The 17,909-nt window shown below is 37.9% G+C and overlaps 1 protein-coding gene across 1 annotated transcript; it reads left to right on the top strand.

Moving 5' to 3' along the window:
- The first annotated feature begins 780 nt into the window (after positions 1-780).
- SDF4 (stromal cell derived factor 4) lies at positions 781-16,955 on the top strand. Its single transcript, XM_082009500.1, has 6 exons — positions 781-1,698; positions 8,219-8,355; positions 8,849-8,962; positions 12,619-12,777; positions 13,891-14,066; positions 16,441-16,955. The coding sequence occupies exons 1-6, from the start codon at positions 1,382-1,384 to the stop codon at positions 16,615-16,617; spliced, it is 1,080 nt and encodes a 359-aa protein (XP_081865626.1). The 5' UTR covers positions 781-1,381; the 3' UTR covers positions 16,618-16,955.
- Positions 16,956-17,909: the final 954 nt, after the last annotated feature.

Raw genomic sequence — 17,909 nt, 5'->3', positions numbered from 1 at the left:
TCAAATCTGTAGCACACGGAATTTTGCCTTTCTCTCTTAGGGGTCACGGCAACCGCAAGTCCCTGGTAGCTGCGACGCGTCGGGGGGGGAACCCGCTGTGAGGGAAAATGGCCGCAGCAAGCGGAACAGGGCGCTCGCCTGCCCTACTCCAAGATGGCCGCTGCCCGGCCCGCACGGTCGCGCAGCGTTTTGACGAAGTTCCTACGCAGCGCTCGCCGGGACTGGTCTCTTCCCTCCGCCCGTGGCTCTGGGGCGGGAGTGGGCCTGGGGTCCTCCGCGCCGGCTGACGTCCTTCCGTGACGAGCCGCCGCGGCCTGCACAGGGACGGGGGCGAGGGGCTGCGAGGCCGAGGCTGGCCTCCCCGCGGCTTGTCACGGTTCTCGGCAGTTCACGTATCTCTACTGCAAGGAAGGGGCACCGCCAGCGCCCCGAGCTCTCGGTGAGTGCGTGCGGCCTTTCCTGGGGCCGGGTCGGGACCGCCACTGCCCTTCGAGTCGGGCGAGGCGGCCCCGGCCGAGCTCCCCCCCTCCAGTGGAGAGTTAGCCGTCGCCGCTGGGTCTGTGACTCCCGCCGTGGGCTTGGCGGGTACTCCCTGCTCGAGGCTCTGCTGTGCCTCGCAGGTCTGTGGATATTGTGCTCCTCCACCCTCTGCCTATCAGGCTGCGGTCTGCCAACTCCTACGTGGCAGCGATTTTCACGCACCAGCAAGCGGGTCGTGAACGGTCGGACCTGGTGTTGCTTTTCCTGAGGGCTGTTTCGTGTATGGTTCCAGCTCAGCTTTATGTGACGGCATTTGTAATTGTATTTCTCTCAGACATCTTTTCCCAAAAGACCTTTACGTCTTTCAGCCTTTGTAAAGAGTTGGTTTGTTCAGATCTCTGGTAAACTGTAGCGCTGTCATGGCTGTTTCTGCAGCTTGCTGGTAAGTGCAGTGCTAGTGTTGAGGGCATTGCCACAGCTGAGCTTGGGTTGCACGTTCAGACAAGTGTTTCGTGTGCTCTGTTGACTTCTCAGTAAATGCTTGGGTTTTAGTTGTCAGGTCAGGTCAGCTCATGTCATAACACCCGAAGATGGTTTTCAGAGCAGAACTAGGCCATTTAAAAGATGTTATCTTCCAAAGTCCTCTGACAGAGGTTACAATTATGCAGTCTGAAAACTGATATAGATTAATTTCTTGTCATGTATTTATTATTTAACAGGCTTTTTTATTCTTTCACTGCAAATACTTGTGGGTGTGTGTAAGTTCTTCCAAATTTTAGGAGATGTTTTATTAGTGTCACAATATTCTAGAGTTTAATTTGCATGTGTTTCTTTTTCCTTTTTGTTTTTAGATCATTTAATCTATTCACACTAACTTAATCAGCCAAATACTTTGAATAAAATGGAAAAAATGATGTCAAGACAGGCCTTTCTCTGCAGTTTGGGATCTCTGTATTTGTCCCTTCTGTTTGTATTTCTTCTAATGGATGTTTATGCAAGGCCTGCAAATAACTCGGCTCTCAAAGAAAAGCCAGCTGACAGTAAAGATGAGAATGAGATCTTGCCCCCAGATCACTTGAATGGGGTCAAAATGGAGATGGATGGACACCTTAACAAAGAATTTCATCAAGAAGTTTTTCTAGGAAAAGAGATGGAAGAGTTTGAGGAAGATTCAGAACCCAGAAAAAATAGGAAGAAGCTCATGGTCATCTTTTCAAAGTAAGTTATGTACATTGCCAAGAACAGTGCAGCCTCTTTCTCTGATCTTCAGAGTAAAACTTGCAAATTTTTCTGTAATAATTGAAAATTGTAATGGTGAGGGGGAAAGCATCATACTATAAGCACTGTGTTCATGTTATGTAAGGTATTAAGATACCTGTATGAACTATACTCAGGAGTGAGGATGCATGTGTTGAGAGTCATGATCAATATACAGGATTGGTGCTGTGGTCTAGTAAAATTTATGACAAAATGTACTGTTTCTATGTGAAAAAAAACTACGGAGCCTCTCAAGGTGTGAAGATTAATATTACTTTTTCCTGGTTTCCTGGCTCAGTGAATAATCAATCACACTTGTATCTTAGATCAAGGAATTAGTTAGGAAAGGCTTCTTTAGTGGTAGGATACCTGTGCAATGAAGTGGGAGGGTGCAAGTTTGTTGCAGTTTTGCTCTAGCAGTATTATTGCTTTGCTGTAAGTTTGTTTTTGATTGGCAATCTAAGTTTCTTATTTACTGCTTAGTCTGATATTCCATATGGATTTTGGTTTTGTTTCCATTGTGACTTCTGCAAATAACTGCAGAGGAAAAACACTGAAAAGACAATAGTAAAGCCAGAAGGGAAGAAAAGGGGCAGACAGACAATGGGTTAAGATTGTGGTAAAGAAACTAACAGTTGCTTTCTGTTTATAAAACTTTCTAGTAGACACTAAGTGTCTAAAATTTGAGTGTTTCAAATGAAATACATGAAAGTTAAAGATAATTATGCCTAACTGCATGTACCAAGAATTCAGAAGTTGACATGACAGCTTTCTTCATTAAGTTAGCAGTCTTGTTAACAAAACTTTTAGCTCCCCAGGATTTAGAAAAAGAGAATGAGAATGAAATATGAGAATAGAAAGATTAAATTTTTCTTTTCTAACCTTTTTGAAAACTTCATCTGGCTCTCTACTTGGTGTAAAAATATTAACTTTACTTTTAGACATTTTAATGTTTAAAATGCTTTAGCATTTTTCTTTATAAAAAGTACTACTTGTGCTAGATAAGGTTTGCGTCAGCTAATAAGCTGTTGGATGTTTGGAGGACAGTGAACATAATGGAAATCAAAATCAGTGTATACTTTTAGACACTAGGTGGCAGAATTTGATTTATTTGCATTTTTGCAATGGAGGATTAATTTTATTAGAACAGCTGAAATGACATTGGTGCTTTTAATGCTGATGATGGTATGGGGATGCACGTATACTTGCAATAAAATGAGAAGACTTGAGAAAGCTTTTTTTTTTTCTGCAAACTTCGTTAACAGGGAAAAAATATCAATAATAATGTTGGAATTGTTTTTTGTGGTGTTCCTGATACTCTTCTGAGTAAAGGTAGCTAAAGCAAATAGGCAAACCAGAGTGCCTTTTTTATTTAGAGTAGAATCCTTTATTACTGTGTCTGCTATTCAGACCACTCACTTCATTGGTAGGATATATACAAATATTAAGATTGTGCTTAGAAGGTTTCATTTTCTTTATTCCTATATGGTTGTTGGAAACATTCAACTGGTGGTTAGTAAATTGTCATTCACAAATTGCAAACTTCATTAATTTCTGCCTGTTTGTTACGAAACAGGTTGTCTTAGGAAGCTTGAAGCAATTCAATTCAACATCAACTTCACTCAGATGCTTACTTAAAATTACATTATTTCAGATGATCAGATTAGAAGTGTAGAAAAACATTCTGAGGAATTTGGTTGCTTTCTAGACTTACTCTTAAAGACTGAGTGAAAAGAGAAATACTATGAACTTCTGTGAAAAGCTAGTAAGTCACAGGCTTCCAGATGCTTTGGAAATATTTTATTTGAAGACATAAAGAAACCACACAATGTGTTTTTAATTAATGATGGCTGAGGTTCTACAGTGTACCAGTATAATACAAAGTAGTCAACTGAAAGCATAAATAATTGTCTTATAGGGTTGCTGAAAGTAAAGTTGAAACATGGAAGAAAAGCTCCCCAAACCATGTTTTTCTAGGCTGGCAAGCTGTATGTGACTGAAAGAACAAGTGGCATTTCATAATTCTTTATTTCAGTTTCTGAAGTCACTCTTTACTGGGAGGACAAGCCTTGCTTGTCTACAGAAGTGGTTTCTTGCAAGTTAACTAGTACCTCCACTTTGTCCTGTGAAAATAGGGCATGGTGCAGAAAATCCTGGGTGCATCTTTTTAGTCTTCATTCTCTGCCAACGGTAAGTGTTCAGGTATTTTCAGGTCAGGAAAATCTGAGAGAGGGGCTTACTTGATGTGCTTTCTTCTGGTACTTCTCATAATTGCAAAAACCCCACCATTTGCTGTACTCTCAATTTAAATAGTTTTAATTAGGCTGGAATCTATAGAAAATTCTTCTGCTATATGGTGTAGTTTAGCTTGTGTAGGTGGGTGTTGATGGGAGGGAACGAGGAAGGATATTGAAAGCAGTCAAGTGTATTTATGGTGACGCTGATTTTACTAAATCAACAGCATTGTATACTAGAACTCAGTTTGAGCCTTCCTTCTAAGGGTCAGTTATCTCGTAAATTAAATTACATGTACTGAACAAAACTGATAAATTCAAATACAGAAGAATGTAATGTGTGTGGCTTTGTCAGGGTATTTTTGTGAAGATGGAGTTACCTCTGTGAGTTTGAAAGTTGAGTATCCTTCTAGCATTTGCATTTTGCTGATGTTTTCAGCTACTTAGCAGCAGCCCTAGTGATTTAAAAATGAAAATCTTTGTGTCAGTTGAGTGCCTTACCTTGATGGTCATTCATGAGGTCACAGGCTTAAATAGACCTTCTGTTAACTACTACCATGTACAGAGGGGTTTTCTGTTTGGTTTTTGTCCCTTGTTTAAAAGTCATGAACTTACCCTTTCCTGAAGCAGAATTTGTTCTGAATCCCACAGTGCTTGTAAGTGTAGCTCTCTTAGACTTTTCAGCTGTGACTGTGTTCAGCCTCCACATAGAGGCAAGATCCATGCCCCCTTTCTTAATTTCAGGTTTGTCTCATAGCCTAACACAGTATTCATTTCTACTGCTATGCGTTCTGTCTATGGTGGGAAGATGCTAGTAATGAGAGCTGATGTTGGACGATAGCCCATAGAATAAAGAATGAGGAGAGGGGACATTTTAAGCTTTTCTCTTTTGATATCTTTGGTTTAGATTACAGATTTGTATTATTCAGTTAAAAAACTGTTTATGCTGTATGCTGTTGGAAGGTTTTAAGTAGTATGTGCACCCTGATTCATGTTTTTCCTAACCTACGTTTAAATTTGCATCTAATAACTTTTGCATACCTCCTACCATGTGAAGTAGAGCTTTGCTTTGGTTTCCGTTATTAAAATTATTTTCTGAATCTGCTTTTTATTATCTGAATGGAATAGAAACCAACTTTAAAGTGTTAGGTGCTCTACAAGGGAGTTATCTTTAGTCCTTTAGATAAGAACACTGCCTTCCTGCTCCCCCTAATACCTCAGCCAGCACTGCAGTGTTCTCATTCAGGAACCTCAAAACATGAATCTGAAAACCTGAGTGGCCAATGTTTATTGATAATACTTTCAGATGTGGATGTTTTGAAAGGTGGCCACAAAAATCTGGTTTTTAATGGCTTGTGGTTGAGAAACTCGGCTGAAGTGTTTGAAACCTGTTCTTCTAGGCTTTGTCCTACAAAGTAGCATACTTCCCCATTTCTTACTGAAATGTAGTATTAGCTTTTAGACTGTGAATAGATAATGAAATATAGTTTGAATAGTCAGTGAAGTGTTAACCTTGAACTTAGACATTTTAAGGAGCTGTTACATCTGATGCTACCCATTAATGAAATGTATTAATACTAATGGTAGTTATGTTGCATCAGCTACTGTCTGAGCTGTGGTTTATCTATAATTTTCTTTGGACTGAGACAGATAAGCAATAAGGTAAGTTGCTCTCTGTAGTTTGTTTTTTCATTCAAATGTATTCTAATGAATAATCCCTGCTTTGACAAAAAATTTTTTTGCTGTCAATTCAGGAAACAATACATCATATACCTATGTTTCTACAAATTTGAGATAGCAAATTCTAGCAGAAAACTATGTTTCTTGTAGAAGAGGACCGATCAAGTGTGTGTTTTTTTTTTTTTTTTTTTTTTTGGAGCTGGTATGTCATGAAGTTTGAGAGATCATCACGAGATTTCTATACACAGATTGCCAAGGAAGGTTTGAGCAAAATTGTAATCTGGGATGATATTCTTGCTTGCATTCATCTGGTTTTCTTGAACTTAAATTCTTTCTTGCCGGTACTTGTTCTTCAGTAATTTTTTTAAGGAGTGCATTAGCGTGTACCACTCTTTACTAATATCTTCTGAGTGCTCAGGCCTGTCTGCCTCAGAGAACTGATTGCCCATCACTGTGTTATAAAATTGGTTTTCCATGATTTACCAGTATTAGGTTGTTTGGCAACACATAATTACCTAAGCTTGTCATTATTAGTGGAAATATTTTCAGTAGTTCATTCTGAATAAGATAGTACCTAGGGAAGCATGGGCAGTCTTTTGTTTTTATCGCCTTAGATGGTAACCTTGCATCAGGACCATATCTTCTATTTCATACACTTGTAAATGTTCCTCTCAAAAGCAGAAGTGCTGTTTATGGACACTGAAAGGATTTCAGCTCACCTTGTATGGTGGATGCCTGTTAGTTCATTAAAATCGGAGTCATTGGAGGCTTCTTGTGAACTGTGGTAGCAGAACAAAGGTGTACTCTCATGAGCTAAAAGAGCAATAAATGGGATAGTTTTTACCTATCTCCCTAGTTACAATGTGATTTAGATGGAAAGTACAGCCTGGAACTAGTATGTTTGATAGCTTTGATCTAAGAAAACTAGAATGTTAAATGTTGAGGGGAAAATGCTTTGTTTTCCCTTCTTATTTTTGATAGCACCTATTCCATATCAAAACGCACATTTGTTCACCTGGTAAGTGCAAGGTGGTGCGAGTGGAACCACGACACAGTTTTACTGGTCTTGCCGTTGATACTGAAAAGTTGCTAATAGCGAGCCTGTGCATATAGACGTGGAAAGATGCGATACAATATTTAAAACCACTAGTACTGCATCTATTAATACAGGTAAGTGTTGTAGAAGATGAGGTACTAGGGTTGTTATTTGACTTAAGCTTTTAACATTTAGTTGACATTTAAAGGTAAATCACATATTAAATAACTTGAGTTTCAGTAACACTTCAGTACTGCTAAGACAGCGATGCAAACAGATAAAAAAGAGTCAAGCTGGGGTTTTTTGTTGTGTTTTTCTATGTGGTTTTTTAATTTTATTTTTAATTGAACAAGACTGGTTTTGGTATGCTTTAGATAGAATCTTGCCTCCTAAATGTTAGTGATGTTTTTTCAGTTTTATCTATTGTTATATCTTTTTTGAATAAATACTTAATGATATGCTCACAAAAACCTTAAAATGGCCTGTTACTGTTTTTGTATTTGTTCTTCAACTGTAATTTTTATATTAACTTTTTTAATGAAATCAGCGTTAATGGAATTCATGGTATGGCAGTGTATCTTAATACAACAAAGCAGTATTGGTAGTACATTAAGGAGAACAGTGGATTGTCAGATGGGACGTTTACTGATAATTTTAGTAAGGTAGGAAAAGTTTAGTTCTGTAGCTCAATAGCACTGAGTACAGCATATCCTTTGACAAACCAAAGTGAGCCTGAGGACTCGGAAACCTAATGGAGAACAAATGTATGCACAGAACTTTTAGATGTGTTAAGAATTAAAAACTGTCAGATGTAATGTGTTACCAGAGATCAAGGTATAGTAGAGGAAACTTGGTTTGGATTTTTTTTTCCACGTACTACAGTCAAAATATTAAATAGTTTGAAAGTCCCTGCACAAAGGTTATTCACATTATATTTTCGTTGTTTTTAATGGTCACAATAGCTGTGATGTGATCTAGGCATATACGGGGAGGCAGCCCATCAGTAAACATCAGAAATCTTGGAACATCAAGGTAAAAAGGACTTCAAAAGATAAATTGAGAGGGAGTTAATGGTTTGAGAGAATGTTAGTGCAGACATTTTTCAAAGCAGTGAAAGTCTGTAGCAGCCGGCAGTTGACAATTCTGAACCAATAGGAAATGAGCTAATATACCATGAGTAATGTATTTGTGGTGTCCTCTACTTTAAAAATTTACTCAAAAACATAATATTGAAATGAGCTAAGTTACAGCAAAGTGAAGTATGGCTGAATATTCTTCACTGGGTAGTAACCTAGATATTGTAGTTACTTAAATTTAATTATGAAATAAATGGCTGACTTGCTACTTGTGTAGACTGTAGTTCAAAGAATGTACAACTTCTCAGAGAGGGTTATAAATAGGCTTTTTTCTGTAACAACCTCTGTTTGTTATTGTTGAATAAAGTGACTAATCTAGAATCTAAAAATATAGCACACCTTCCCTCTACCTGCCCAATCCCCAAATCTAAATTTTGTTTGCTATTCATCCATAGGGTGGATATAAATAATGATAAAAAGATAGGTGCAAAAGAGATGCAGCGCTGGATCATGGAAAAGACAGATGAACATTTCCAGGAAGCTGTGGAAGAAAATAAAATGCATTTCCGAGCTGTGGACCCTGATGGTGATGGTAAGATTAAAGATTCCTCTGTCTCCTGATGACGTCTTAAGTCAGTCACTAGTAGCCAAACCTACTGGCTGCCCTTCAGATGTGCTGTGACAAAATCCAACTTCCTTTGGACTGCATGTAATCACAACAGTTTTGATCCATACAGAAGACAATAGAGGAAAGAAGTAATGTGCTCCAGTCAGGGTTGTAGTTCTTTGTTGACTGCTATGTTATTTCACTTGCGGTCATAGAAAGTTGCAACGAGTTAAGTGGCTCTGCCAGGGATGGGGCAAGGACAGCGAAATAAATAGGTTGTTTTCACAAGGCCTGTCTGATCTAAAGAAACATAAAAGTGAATCAGGTCATACTTTTCATATTGCCATTCATAAAGCCCAGTGTGATGGTTATAGTGCTGAACCAAAAGATTTTAGCACCTGCTGTTTTAAGTAATGAGACCGAAAGTTCATCATTTAAGCATACTATGTCATGTCTGAGATATGGCTCTTTCTTACAGGCCATGTGTCCTGGGATGAATATAAAATTAAATTTTTGGCAAGTAAGGGCTTTAATGAAAAAGAGATTGCAGAGAAGATCAGAAACAATGAAGAGTTGAAAATAGATGAAGAAAGTAAGTGCAGACTATTGGTGTGTGTCGGTTTTTCTTTTACTTTCCTAAAACCTGAATGTCAAAACTGTTCTTAATATAAGGTGAGTTTTTTAGTTGTTCCTCTGCTTCCACACAAATGTAGAACATGTAAGTCATAAGACACATACTAGATTTCTTTCCAACTCGAATCTGCCTTCCTAACACTCTTGATGTAACTATTTAACACTGAAAAATCTTGGTTGCTTATTTGTTACTACCTATTTGAATAATTTTCAGTTATTTATGTTTAACAGTCTGCTAAAATTTGTCAGACCTCTGCTGTCTGTGGACTGTTGTATTGTTAATACAGGAATGAGGTCCTCTGTAGCTCCAGATGGAAGGGAGCTGCTATACATGATTCCTGTTCTAAAATTGAGGAGGGCTGTATGTGCTAACAGTGTTGTGTTTAAATAGGTACGTGCTTAGGCACTGCAAAGCATACTAGAAGTTAATAGCAAAAGGTTGCCTAACAGTTGTTCATGTTTCACCTAAGTTCTCTATAGAGAGGTTGATTCTTTAGGTTAGTGAGATTGATCGTTTCTTCCTTATTACTTTTGAAACTTTCATTTGAATCTGACTTGGAATAAACATAGTAACTCTTAGAGTAATCTTGCTGCTTCACCCATAAAAAAGTGTTTAAATTTACTATTAAGTAAAAGACAAAGACTTAGCCTTTCCTTGCAGGCATTAGTCATTTAAAAGTGGGTTATGTTATATTTTCCATTTATCAAAAAGCAACTAAAATGCAAATGGGCCTTTGAATTTTATGGCAGGGAAAACACCTGTGCAGCGTGTTCTATGGCAGTGTGGTTAACTACAGTTTACAGGAATGCTCATCAGATAAAAGATTTGCTGAATAAGGGAAGTGTGTACATAATCATTTTTCTACCTAGGTAACAAGCCTTGTTGGGGAAAATCAAATTAGTGATCTACCGCTTCCTGAGGATGATAGGCAAACCTATTTTCATACTCTAGTGCAGTGTAAAACTACTCTTTTTCGGTCTGTATAATAAAAAATAACAATGTGTGGATCTTAAGGCATGTTCCGAGTCTTGCACAGAAGCACACTACAGTTTGGATGCCATGCCAAAACTAGGGGCACTACTTTATTTAACTTATGCAGATAATAACAGTTTCAACCAATAATGGGCAGCTGAGTTTCATTTAAGACTGAATAAGAAAGGTAGGCAAAGGGAGGCTGACTTGTGACTTCTAACATTGGGGGTTGGGTACACTGGAAAAACCATAAGGAAGTGATTTGGTTGTTCTGTGTTTACTTATGTCCTTGATATATCTAAAACTTGCCATTTACAGACTTGCGCTAAGATTCATATTAAGAGTCTGAAGGACTTCTTTACTCTTCACAAAAAAACATTCACCGAAGACTTAACTCTTAATTGCAACTAGCAGTTAAATGCAGGTGTAACTGCTGGGGTTTTGTTTTTCCTCTTGTAACTCAGCAACCAAAAGCATGCAGGAGCTATTTAAGACTGTTTATTAAATAAAAAATGTTTATTATCTGAAGACTGTAGTCTTTCATAAAACTTGTGAAAAGCAAATACTTCAGATTTGTGTTTGTTAGTGTATTTTGCAGATAGCAGGGTGTGTTACAAACAGTATTTTTTCCAATGTGTCATTTAGAAAATGCCTACAGCAGAAAAAGAATACTCTGTACAGGTATTTTCTTCCTGTTTGGTTATGTTCAGGACCACTAGGTGCATGTAATATTCATGTTGTGTGTTGCAGGGTGGTTTTTTCTTCAAATCAGATGCATGGTTTTAGTGGAAACTGATGTACAAATTACGGTTCTCAGCTGAGTTTAGGAGAAATTCACTTAAAAAGTGCTTGACTGCATGGTGTAAGATGAAATTGAAGAATTGGAAGTGTAAAGTGACTTTGCTGATGTGTCTGTTCATACGTGTGTACTTCAATTTGGTTTTGCTCTTTGCAGCAAAAGTATTTCCCATTAGTAAATTATAGTGATCACTAAAACATATGCAGGGTTTAGGTCTGAAGTCAGAATGCTTTCTGATATAGCATAGACAAGGTAGCTAAAAGGAATAATAAGTACTCGTATCCTTAAGAAACTGAAAGCTAAGTGCATTTCTTAGTGCTTAGCTTAGCATCTGTTCTTGATGTCTCCAGATTTTTTTTTTTGCAGAACTACCCTCTGAAATCTTTCATATTACAACAGATCAAATTTTTAGGCTGAAATGCTGGACGATATATCGGAGTCTAAGGATTATAAGATCTCTCTGGGTAGGCGATCCTTTCAAATTCTGAGCTTTTGACAAGGTAAAGGAAGAAGGGAGGAGCAGGGGCAGGAGAGAAGTCTTTTCATAGCTTTCCTAGTTCTCTGCTTTATGGCTTTGCTTACGCTGCCTTTTCAGTTACATACTCTGTAAAGAACAGCTGTCCATTGAAATGTATTGTTGATTGCTGTGAAAACTAGGCTTTGTTTTTTCTTATAACCTGCTTAATAGAATTTTTAAGCTTAATTCGCATATGTAGTTTTGTGGAGGGTGAGGGTGCTATCTGGAATTGTATGGCTGGAGAAAACAACTCTGCACTTAAAATTGTGTGCAATATGCATAATTTGATCATCACTTTGTGGTAGATCACTGTGCCATTTTGTTAACTCAAATCCCGTGGCCCTGAACATACCTAAAAGGAGCTCAAAGCAGTAATACAACTCATTTTGGTTTAGATAATGTTATGTTAAGAAATACCAGGTTGAAATAAGAAAAGTTCAGTGTTGTAATGTTGTAGTAATAAAACGTGTCCCTTTTGATCATGCTTGGAACTGCTGTGTTGCCAAATAATTTTCTTACCTGTGGTAGATTTAACAAGTCCTGTATAGTAGAATAAACCTATGCGGTGCTATTAGCCACAGCACTAGGACAGTGGTGCTTCACAAATCAGAAGCATCTTCCTAGATTTAATGATAGTCATGTTATTTAGTCTTAGAAGAAAAAACACTAAATGTTAAAGGGTTTGTTGTTCTTTGGTTATTATTTGGATAGGAAAAGAGTTGATTGAGATCTTCCTTTTTTGTAGATATTAACTGTGTGTTGTCACAATTGCAATACATGGAGATAGTGAATCTGAAGAGTATTTTGAATTTGAAGAATGTTTTGGCTATTTCAATGCACAGGGCTGGTTTGAACTAGAAAACAAAAATTATTTGTTTAGAAGAAAGGTACTACTGGTATTCAGGCAGGTGAAAGATTTCTGTTGGTAGGAGGCCTCAAAATATGGAAATAAGAAAGGAGAACAAGTACTGAACAAATTTGGATTATTCATACCTTCTACTAGCACCAGCTAACAATACTGGTAGGACAATACTTTTCACGTGATATGTTGAAGTTTTGATACAGGTGGAGCAAAATCTTTATTTTCATCTCCCAATTTCAGTTCAGTTGTTTGGTTAAAGGATCTTTCTTAGTGTTTCAGCACAAACTAGATGAAACTAATTGCACTGTTTCCCCTCAGCACTCGCTTTCCCTGGGAGTTGAACTGTAAAATAACTGATTCATAGATCATCCTTGTTTAAACAACTGAGCAATAGGGGAAGGTATATTTTAAGAACTTTAAATGCAATGAACATGAGAGCTTAAATCTTTTTCTTAAATTTCTAGCACAGGAAGTTTTAGATAACCTGAAGGATCGGTGGTACCAAGCTGACAACCCACCTCCTGATCTGTTGTTGAATGAAGAAGAATTCTTGTCCTTTCTTCATCCGGAGCATAGTAGGGGAATGCTGAAGTTCATGGTGAAAGAAATCATCCGAGATTTGGGTATGCCATTTTAAAATACATTTCTTGGGAGTTGTTTCCTTGCAAACCATTTTATTGGGCACACGTTGTTACGTCATTGCACTGCCGTGGGTCGATCTGAAATTTTGGCACATCTTGTTTGCAGTGTTCTACACATCTTCTAATGTGATGAGTAAGAAAAATTACCTGTTACCACAAATGCTGGCATCTCTATGAAGTTGTCTGTGCATCTCTCAAGGCTAAATTTAGTCTCTAGTTATTAAAGAACAGCACAACATTATGTGTTAGAAAGATATTCTGAGTACTTACAAAATACAAAGAAGATCAGCTGACACTACTTCACACTGAAGTGCTGCTGCGTTGTAGGGTCACTTTAGCAATAGTAGAAAAGGTTTCGTGAATAGTAAATTATTATAAAATATATTGATGTGAATGTTCCATGAGGAGGGCATTAATTACTTTGTACTTCCCCAGTACAGCAACCATGTAAGGATTGTCATGTACGGTCATGATAGTGGGAATACATGGTTGAGGTTTCTAAGAAAATAATAGGTTTTTTTAATTCATAAGTATTGTCCCACATACTGTTTTTCTATTGAGTCAATAGCGATGCATATTTAAAACTGCTAGAACATCCTTTATGAAAAAAAAAAAAACAAACAACTATGACTTTGCTAATTGTTAGCTTAAATATGAAGAGTTTCCAGTGATGCTTGAGTGCGTAATATGCAGAGTCAGGACAACTTCAGTATGCAGTCTTTTATGACGATTAATTTATCTGCATGCTAATACAATGGGGACTAGATAACAGCTGTAAGAAAAATGTCTGTTGCAGTAGATTGTTGAAAAATTAAACAAAAACAATTGCTTGCCACCTGGTGTGTCCTTCAGGTCCAGAAAAATTCTTTTTGTTTAGTATATTGATGTGTATGATTTTTAGCCCTCTAAAACATTGTGTTTGTACCATAACAAAGATATAAATGGTAACTATACTTCTCTGCTAGAGTCATGGTTGTGGACTGCTGAAACCAGGCAGACTGTACCAATGACATCTCTGATATAAAAGAATTTCTAGTTTTTAATGGGCATTAAGCAAATCAAATATGTTTCAGTTGCTATGTACATCTGTTGTAGATCAAGATGGAGATAAGAAACTTACCCTTTCAGAGTTTATTTCATTACCTGTTGGTACTGTAGAGAACCAGCAAGCTCAAGATATTGATGATGACTGGGTAAAAGACAGAAGGAAGGAGTTTGAGGAGGTCATTGACGCTAACCATGATGGTATTGTCACAATGGAAGAGCTGGAGGTAAGTCTTCCTCAAATAGTTCTAGTGTTTTTAAAACCAATAGTTGTTTTTTAAATACAGGATTGAAACTGCTTTAGAGAATGTGAAGTCCAGAAATATTTGAATTAACAGTACAGTGTGCGTGTCTACTTTACAAAACTTTGGATTATAGTATCGTTCTATAGTGCTTGGAGATAGTGTTGTTATGCTTTTTGTTAAAGAGGAGAGGGAGGTTTCCTAGCATAACTGTTATTCATAGGTATGCTTTTAGGGTTTTTTGTCACATAGACACTTGTATGGATATGGAGTGTCTGAAAGCAAGTCACAGACTTCATTAGGTGCACTGGTTAATGGGACAGTGAGTCATACTTGCAGTTGCAAAAGGAGTAACTGGCAACCTATATATTCATTAAAAAAACAAACAAACAAAAACCCTAATGACCAACAAACCCTGGGGTCCCAGTAGCCTATAAAATAGCAGAGATCCCTTGTCTTTCAGAGTGTTTTTCTTTTTTAAAAAAATAAATTATTATTTTCAAGTGTGGATTCTAGTTTGTGGCCTTTTTGGACTTTTTTGTTTCCCAGAAGTAAGGCTTTCTTCTAATAATTCTGTCTGCAGAAGAGCCTACCAAACAACTTGAAATATTTTGCACCCTGTAGTTATGGCAGTTTTGTGTCCAATGGAAGAGGCGCGTGGCTCACTTCTGGCTTTTTTTCCTTTCTGGATGTAAGAATGTACTTTGAGCAGAATTCAAACTGCAGCGTAGGCAGTGTGAAAGGAGAACCTTTAAAATGTTGGTCTCTCTTCCAAGACAGGATGAATGTTTAAGTTCCTAACCTTCTCAGTATACAAATGTATGGGTATGAATGATAGTGGTAGTATGGATAAATGGTTATATTGTGGCATAGACAATGTTAATAGCCTTTTTACTGAGAATTTTCTTTTAAAAATAGCTGTTTTATCTGTGAAGTCTTTGTAAAAGCACATGGATGCATGGGTATTCAGTACGAATACAGACTGTGAAAGCGGGGCCTCACGATCCCTCTGGCTTTTTGGGTTTTAAGCAGGAGGTATCAGAAAAGTTACCACAGGGTTAACTGGCTTGTGGCGGCCAAGCGTTCATAGCGACGTCGCTTTTTGATCCTTTGATCAAATGATAGGCTCTTCCTATCATTGTGACCTGCAACTGTTGTTATCTCAAGCCTCGTGCCCCACGTTGGGCGCCAAAAAGGACTGTCGTGGTTTAGCCCCAGCCGGCAACTAAGCACCACACAGCTGCTCACTCACTCCTCCTCCCCCAGTGGGATGGGGGAGAGAATTAGAAAAAAACCTCGTGGGTTGAGATAAACACAGTTTAATAGGACAGAAAGAGAGAAGGAAACAACAATGATAACAATACCAACAAAAGGAATGTACAAGAACAAGTGCTGCCCAATATAGCGATTGCTCATCACCCAACGATCAACAGCCCGTCCCCAAGCAGCGATTTCCGCCCCCCCGGCTAATTCCAGTTTATGTAGTGGGCATGACGTCGTATGGTAGGGAATATCTCTTTGGCCAGCCTGGGTCAGCTGTCCTGGCTGTGTCCCCTCCCAGCTCCCTGTGCACCCCCAGCCTGCTCGCTGGCAGGCCAGCACAAGAAGGTGGACTGTCCTTGACTGCCTAGCAACAACCCAAAACATCAGCACATTATCAACAGTTTCTCATCCCAAATCCAAAACATAGTCTCACACTAGCTTCTGTGAAGAAAACCAGCTCTATCCTGGCTGAAACCAGGACAGCACATCTGTGTCACAACTTCTGGGAAGAAGTTGAAGATAATCTTGAGTCTTCTACATCATGAACTAAAGTGCACTGCTTGAAAACTTTTAATCTATTTCAAGTTAGGCAATGGAGCAAAATACTTTGTTTCTGAGACTTCTGACATCTATAAGGTCTACCTGGTGGTTTAAAATGGAACAAGAAGGTTCTAAATTGAACACGTTCTAAGAAGATTATCTCCAGAAACAAGAAAATTTAGGTCATACAGATCTATAGTATGATACTTCTTAATGTTGAATTGATACTTCATCACAAAAAACACCAGATCTGGTAGTGAGTTGAGTTTGCAACCAAAATGTCAAAAATATTTTTATTGTAGACACTAGCATAACCTGAGAAAATCTGGATTTCTGTTAGAATAACCAAGGAAGCAGTGAATGGAAAAATAGCTAGGAGGTGGATGTAAGCCTGTTAAAAAGATGTGCTAATACCTTTTTCCATGACTTATATATTCAATTTGGGATAGCTTATGTTGGTCTCATAATTGCTGAAGCTTACATAGAGCTAAGGTTCATAATTCTGATGTGTGGAAATGTGCTTAGTGATTAAAAATTATTTTCTTTCTTATTTTAGGAATATATGGATCCTATGAATGAATACAATGCCCTAAATGAAGCAAAGCAAATGATAGCAGTAGCAGATGAAAATCAAAACCATCACTTAGAGCTGGAGGAGATCCTGAAATATAGTGAATACTTCACAGGCAGCAAGCTTATGGACTATGCACGTAATGTCCATGAGGAGTTCTGATCCTGCTCACTTTTCCAGAGCTCTGAAGCACTTTCTTGCTTTGAAAAAAACAAAACAAACAAAAAAACCCCACACAAAAACCAACCCCCAAACAGACAGAAAGTTACTTTGCTGCTATCTGTGTCATATGCCTACAGTGTGTTGTCCTGGACTTAAAAAAAACTTCCGTCCGTACATAAGATCTACAGCTCTGTTGCCTTCAGTGTGAGGGGGGAAAATAAGGGTCCATAAATAATGAGGCAGATACTGGACTACATCAGTTTGCCCTGGCTTGTACAGTTAATCCAGCTGAAGTTTCAGCTGCTTTTGGCTAATGGTATTTGGTGGAGGCTTCTTAAATATTTAACTCTTCTTGTGGCCCACATAGCTGCTGATCCATGGAGATCACAAATAACGCTGAAAGATGTTGGCTTTTGTAAAAGGGATTGTGGTTCAAATACATGTGTTCTGACCTCATGAGAATATCCATACATAGACTGGCAAATCTTCCAGTATTTTTCTCAATGCATCTCAACGTACTTATGTGTTGAGAATTTAATACAAGTTCTCCCTCCATCGCTAAACTATGTTTAGGAGCTGTGAGGAAGAACTTATTTTAAATGTTACAGAGAAACTCTTCTGCATCTACTTTAAAAAGAAACCCGGTTGTAGTATGGCAGGTTTTGTTTGCAACTGCACTAGGAATGTGAGACTCGAGATTGCTTATGTGTTAAAAATTCAGCTTTCGTTCTAAAATGGAAACAATGGGGAAGGCTTCTTTGTGCACTTAAAGGTGTTGGACAGAGCAAAGGGATTCACCTAGGTGTATGATTACTACTTAACTAAAATTCATTGTTAAAACTAGAATAATTGCTTCCTTCTGTGCAAATTAATGATGCTGGTGAACTCATGAATGATGAAGCTGGGGGAAATACAGGCTTTGCTTTTGAACTGCTTTTGCCAGAGCAATGTACAGTCAGCACTTGGGAAGCTTTTTAATCAGTCTGGTTTTGGGTAATCTCTGAAAGCATTTTGCAACACAAGGGTCATATCCACTACTTTCTAAAATAGAGAATTTATTTCTACTCTGGTTCCATCTTTACTGTAAATCCCTCTTTCTGAAGGGTTGCCTGAAAATCCAAGTGAGATGTTATATTTGATTAAATTTATTCTCTTAATATAATGTAAATATAAGTATTGCTCTCTGTTTCAGTATTCTCTCTCTTTTTTTTGATTATGTGGCTTGTATCAGAGTCTTTTATTTATATATCTGTCTATTGTTTTTTCATTAAATATTTTTCTCCATGCTTTGG

The sequence above is a fragment of the Phaethon aethereus genome (assembly GCF_964289735.1).
Source record: "Phaethon aethereus genome assembly, chromosome: 21".
Lineage (NCBI taxonomy): Eukaryota > Metazoa > Chordata > Aves > Phaethontiformes > Phaethontidae > Phaethon > Phaethon aethereus.
The sequence above is the reverse complement of the archived record's forward strand: the minus strand, read 5'-3'. Positions and strand labels throughout refer to the sequence as shown.

What these genes read in the sequence shown, in the direction of transcription:
- SDF4 (XM_082009500.1), top strand. Translation starts at nt 1,382, where the DNA reads ATGGAAAAAATGATGTCAAGACAGGCCTTTCTCTGCAGTTTGGGATCT. An exon ending in CTCATGGTCATCTTTTCAAA is followed by an intron (nt 1,699 to 8,218) that starts GTAAGTTATGTA and finishes ATTCATCCATAG; the next exon opens with GGTGGATATAAATAATGATA. An exon ending in AGAAATCATCCGAGATTTGG is followed by an intron (nt 12,778 to 13,890) that starts GTATGCCATTTT and finishes CATCTGTTGTAG; the next exon opens with ATCAAGATGGAGATAAGAAA.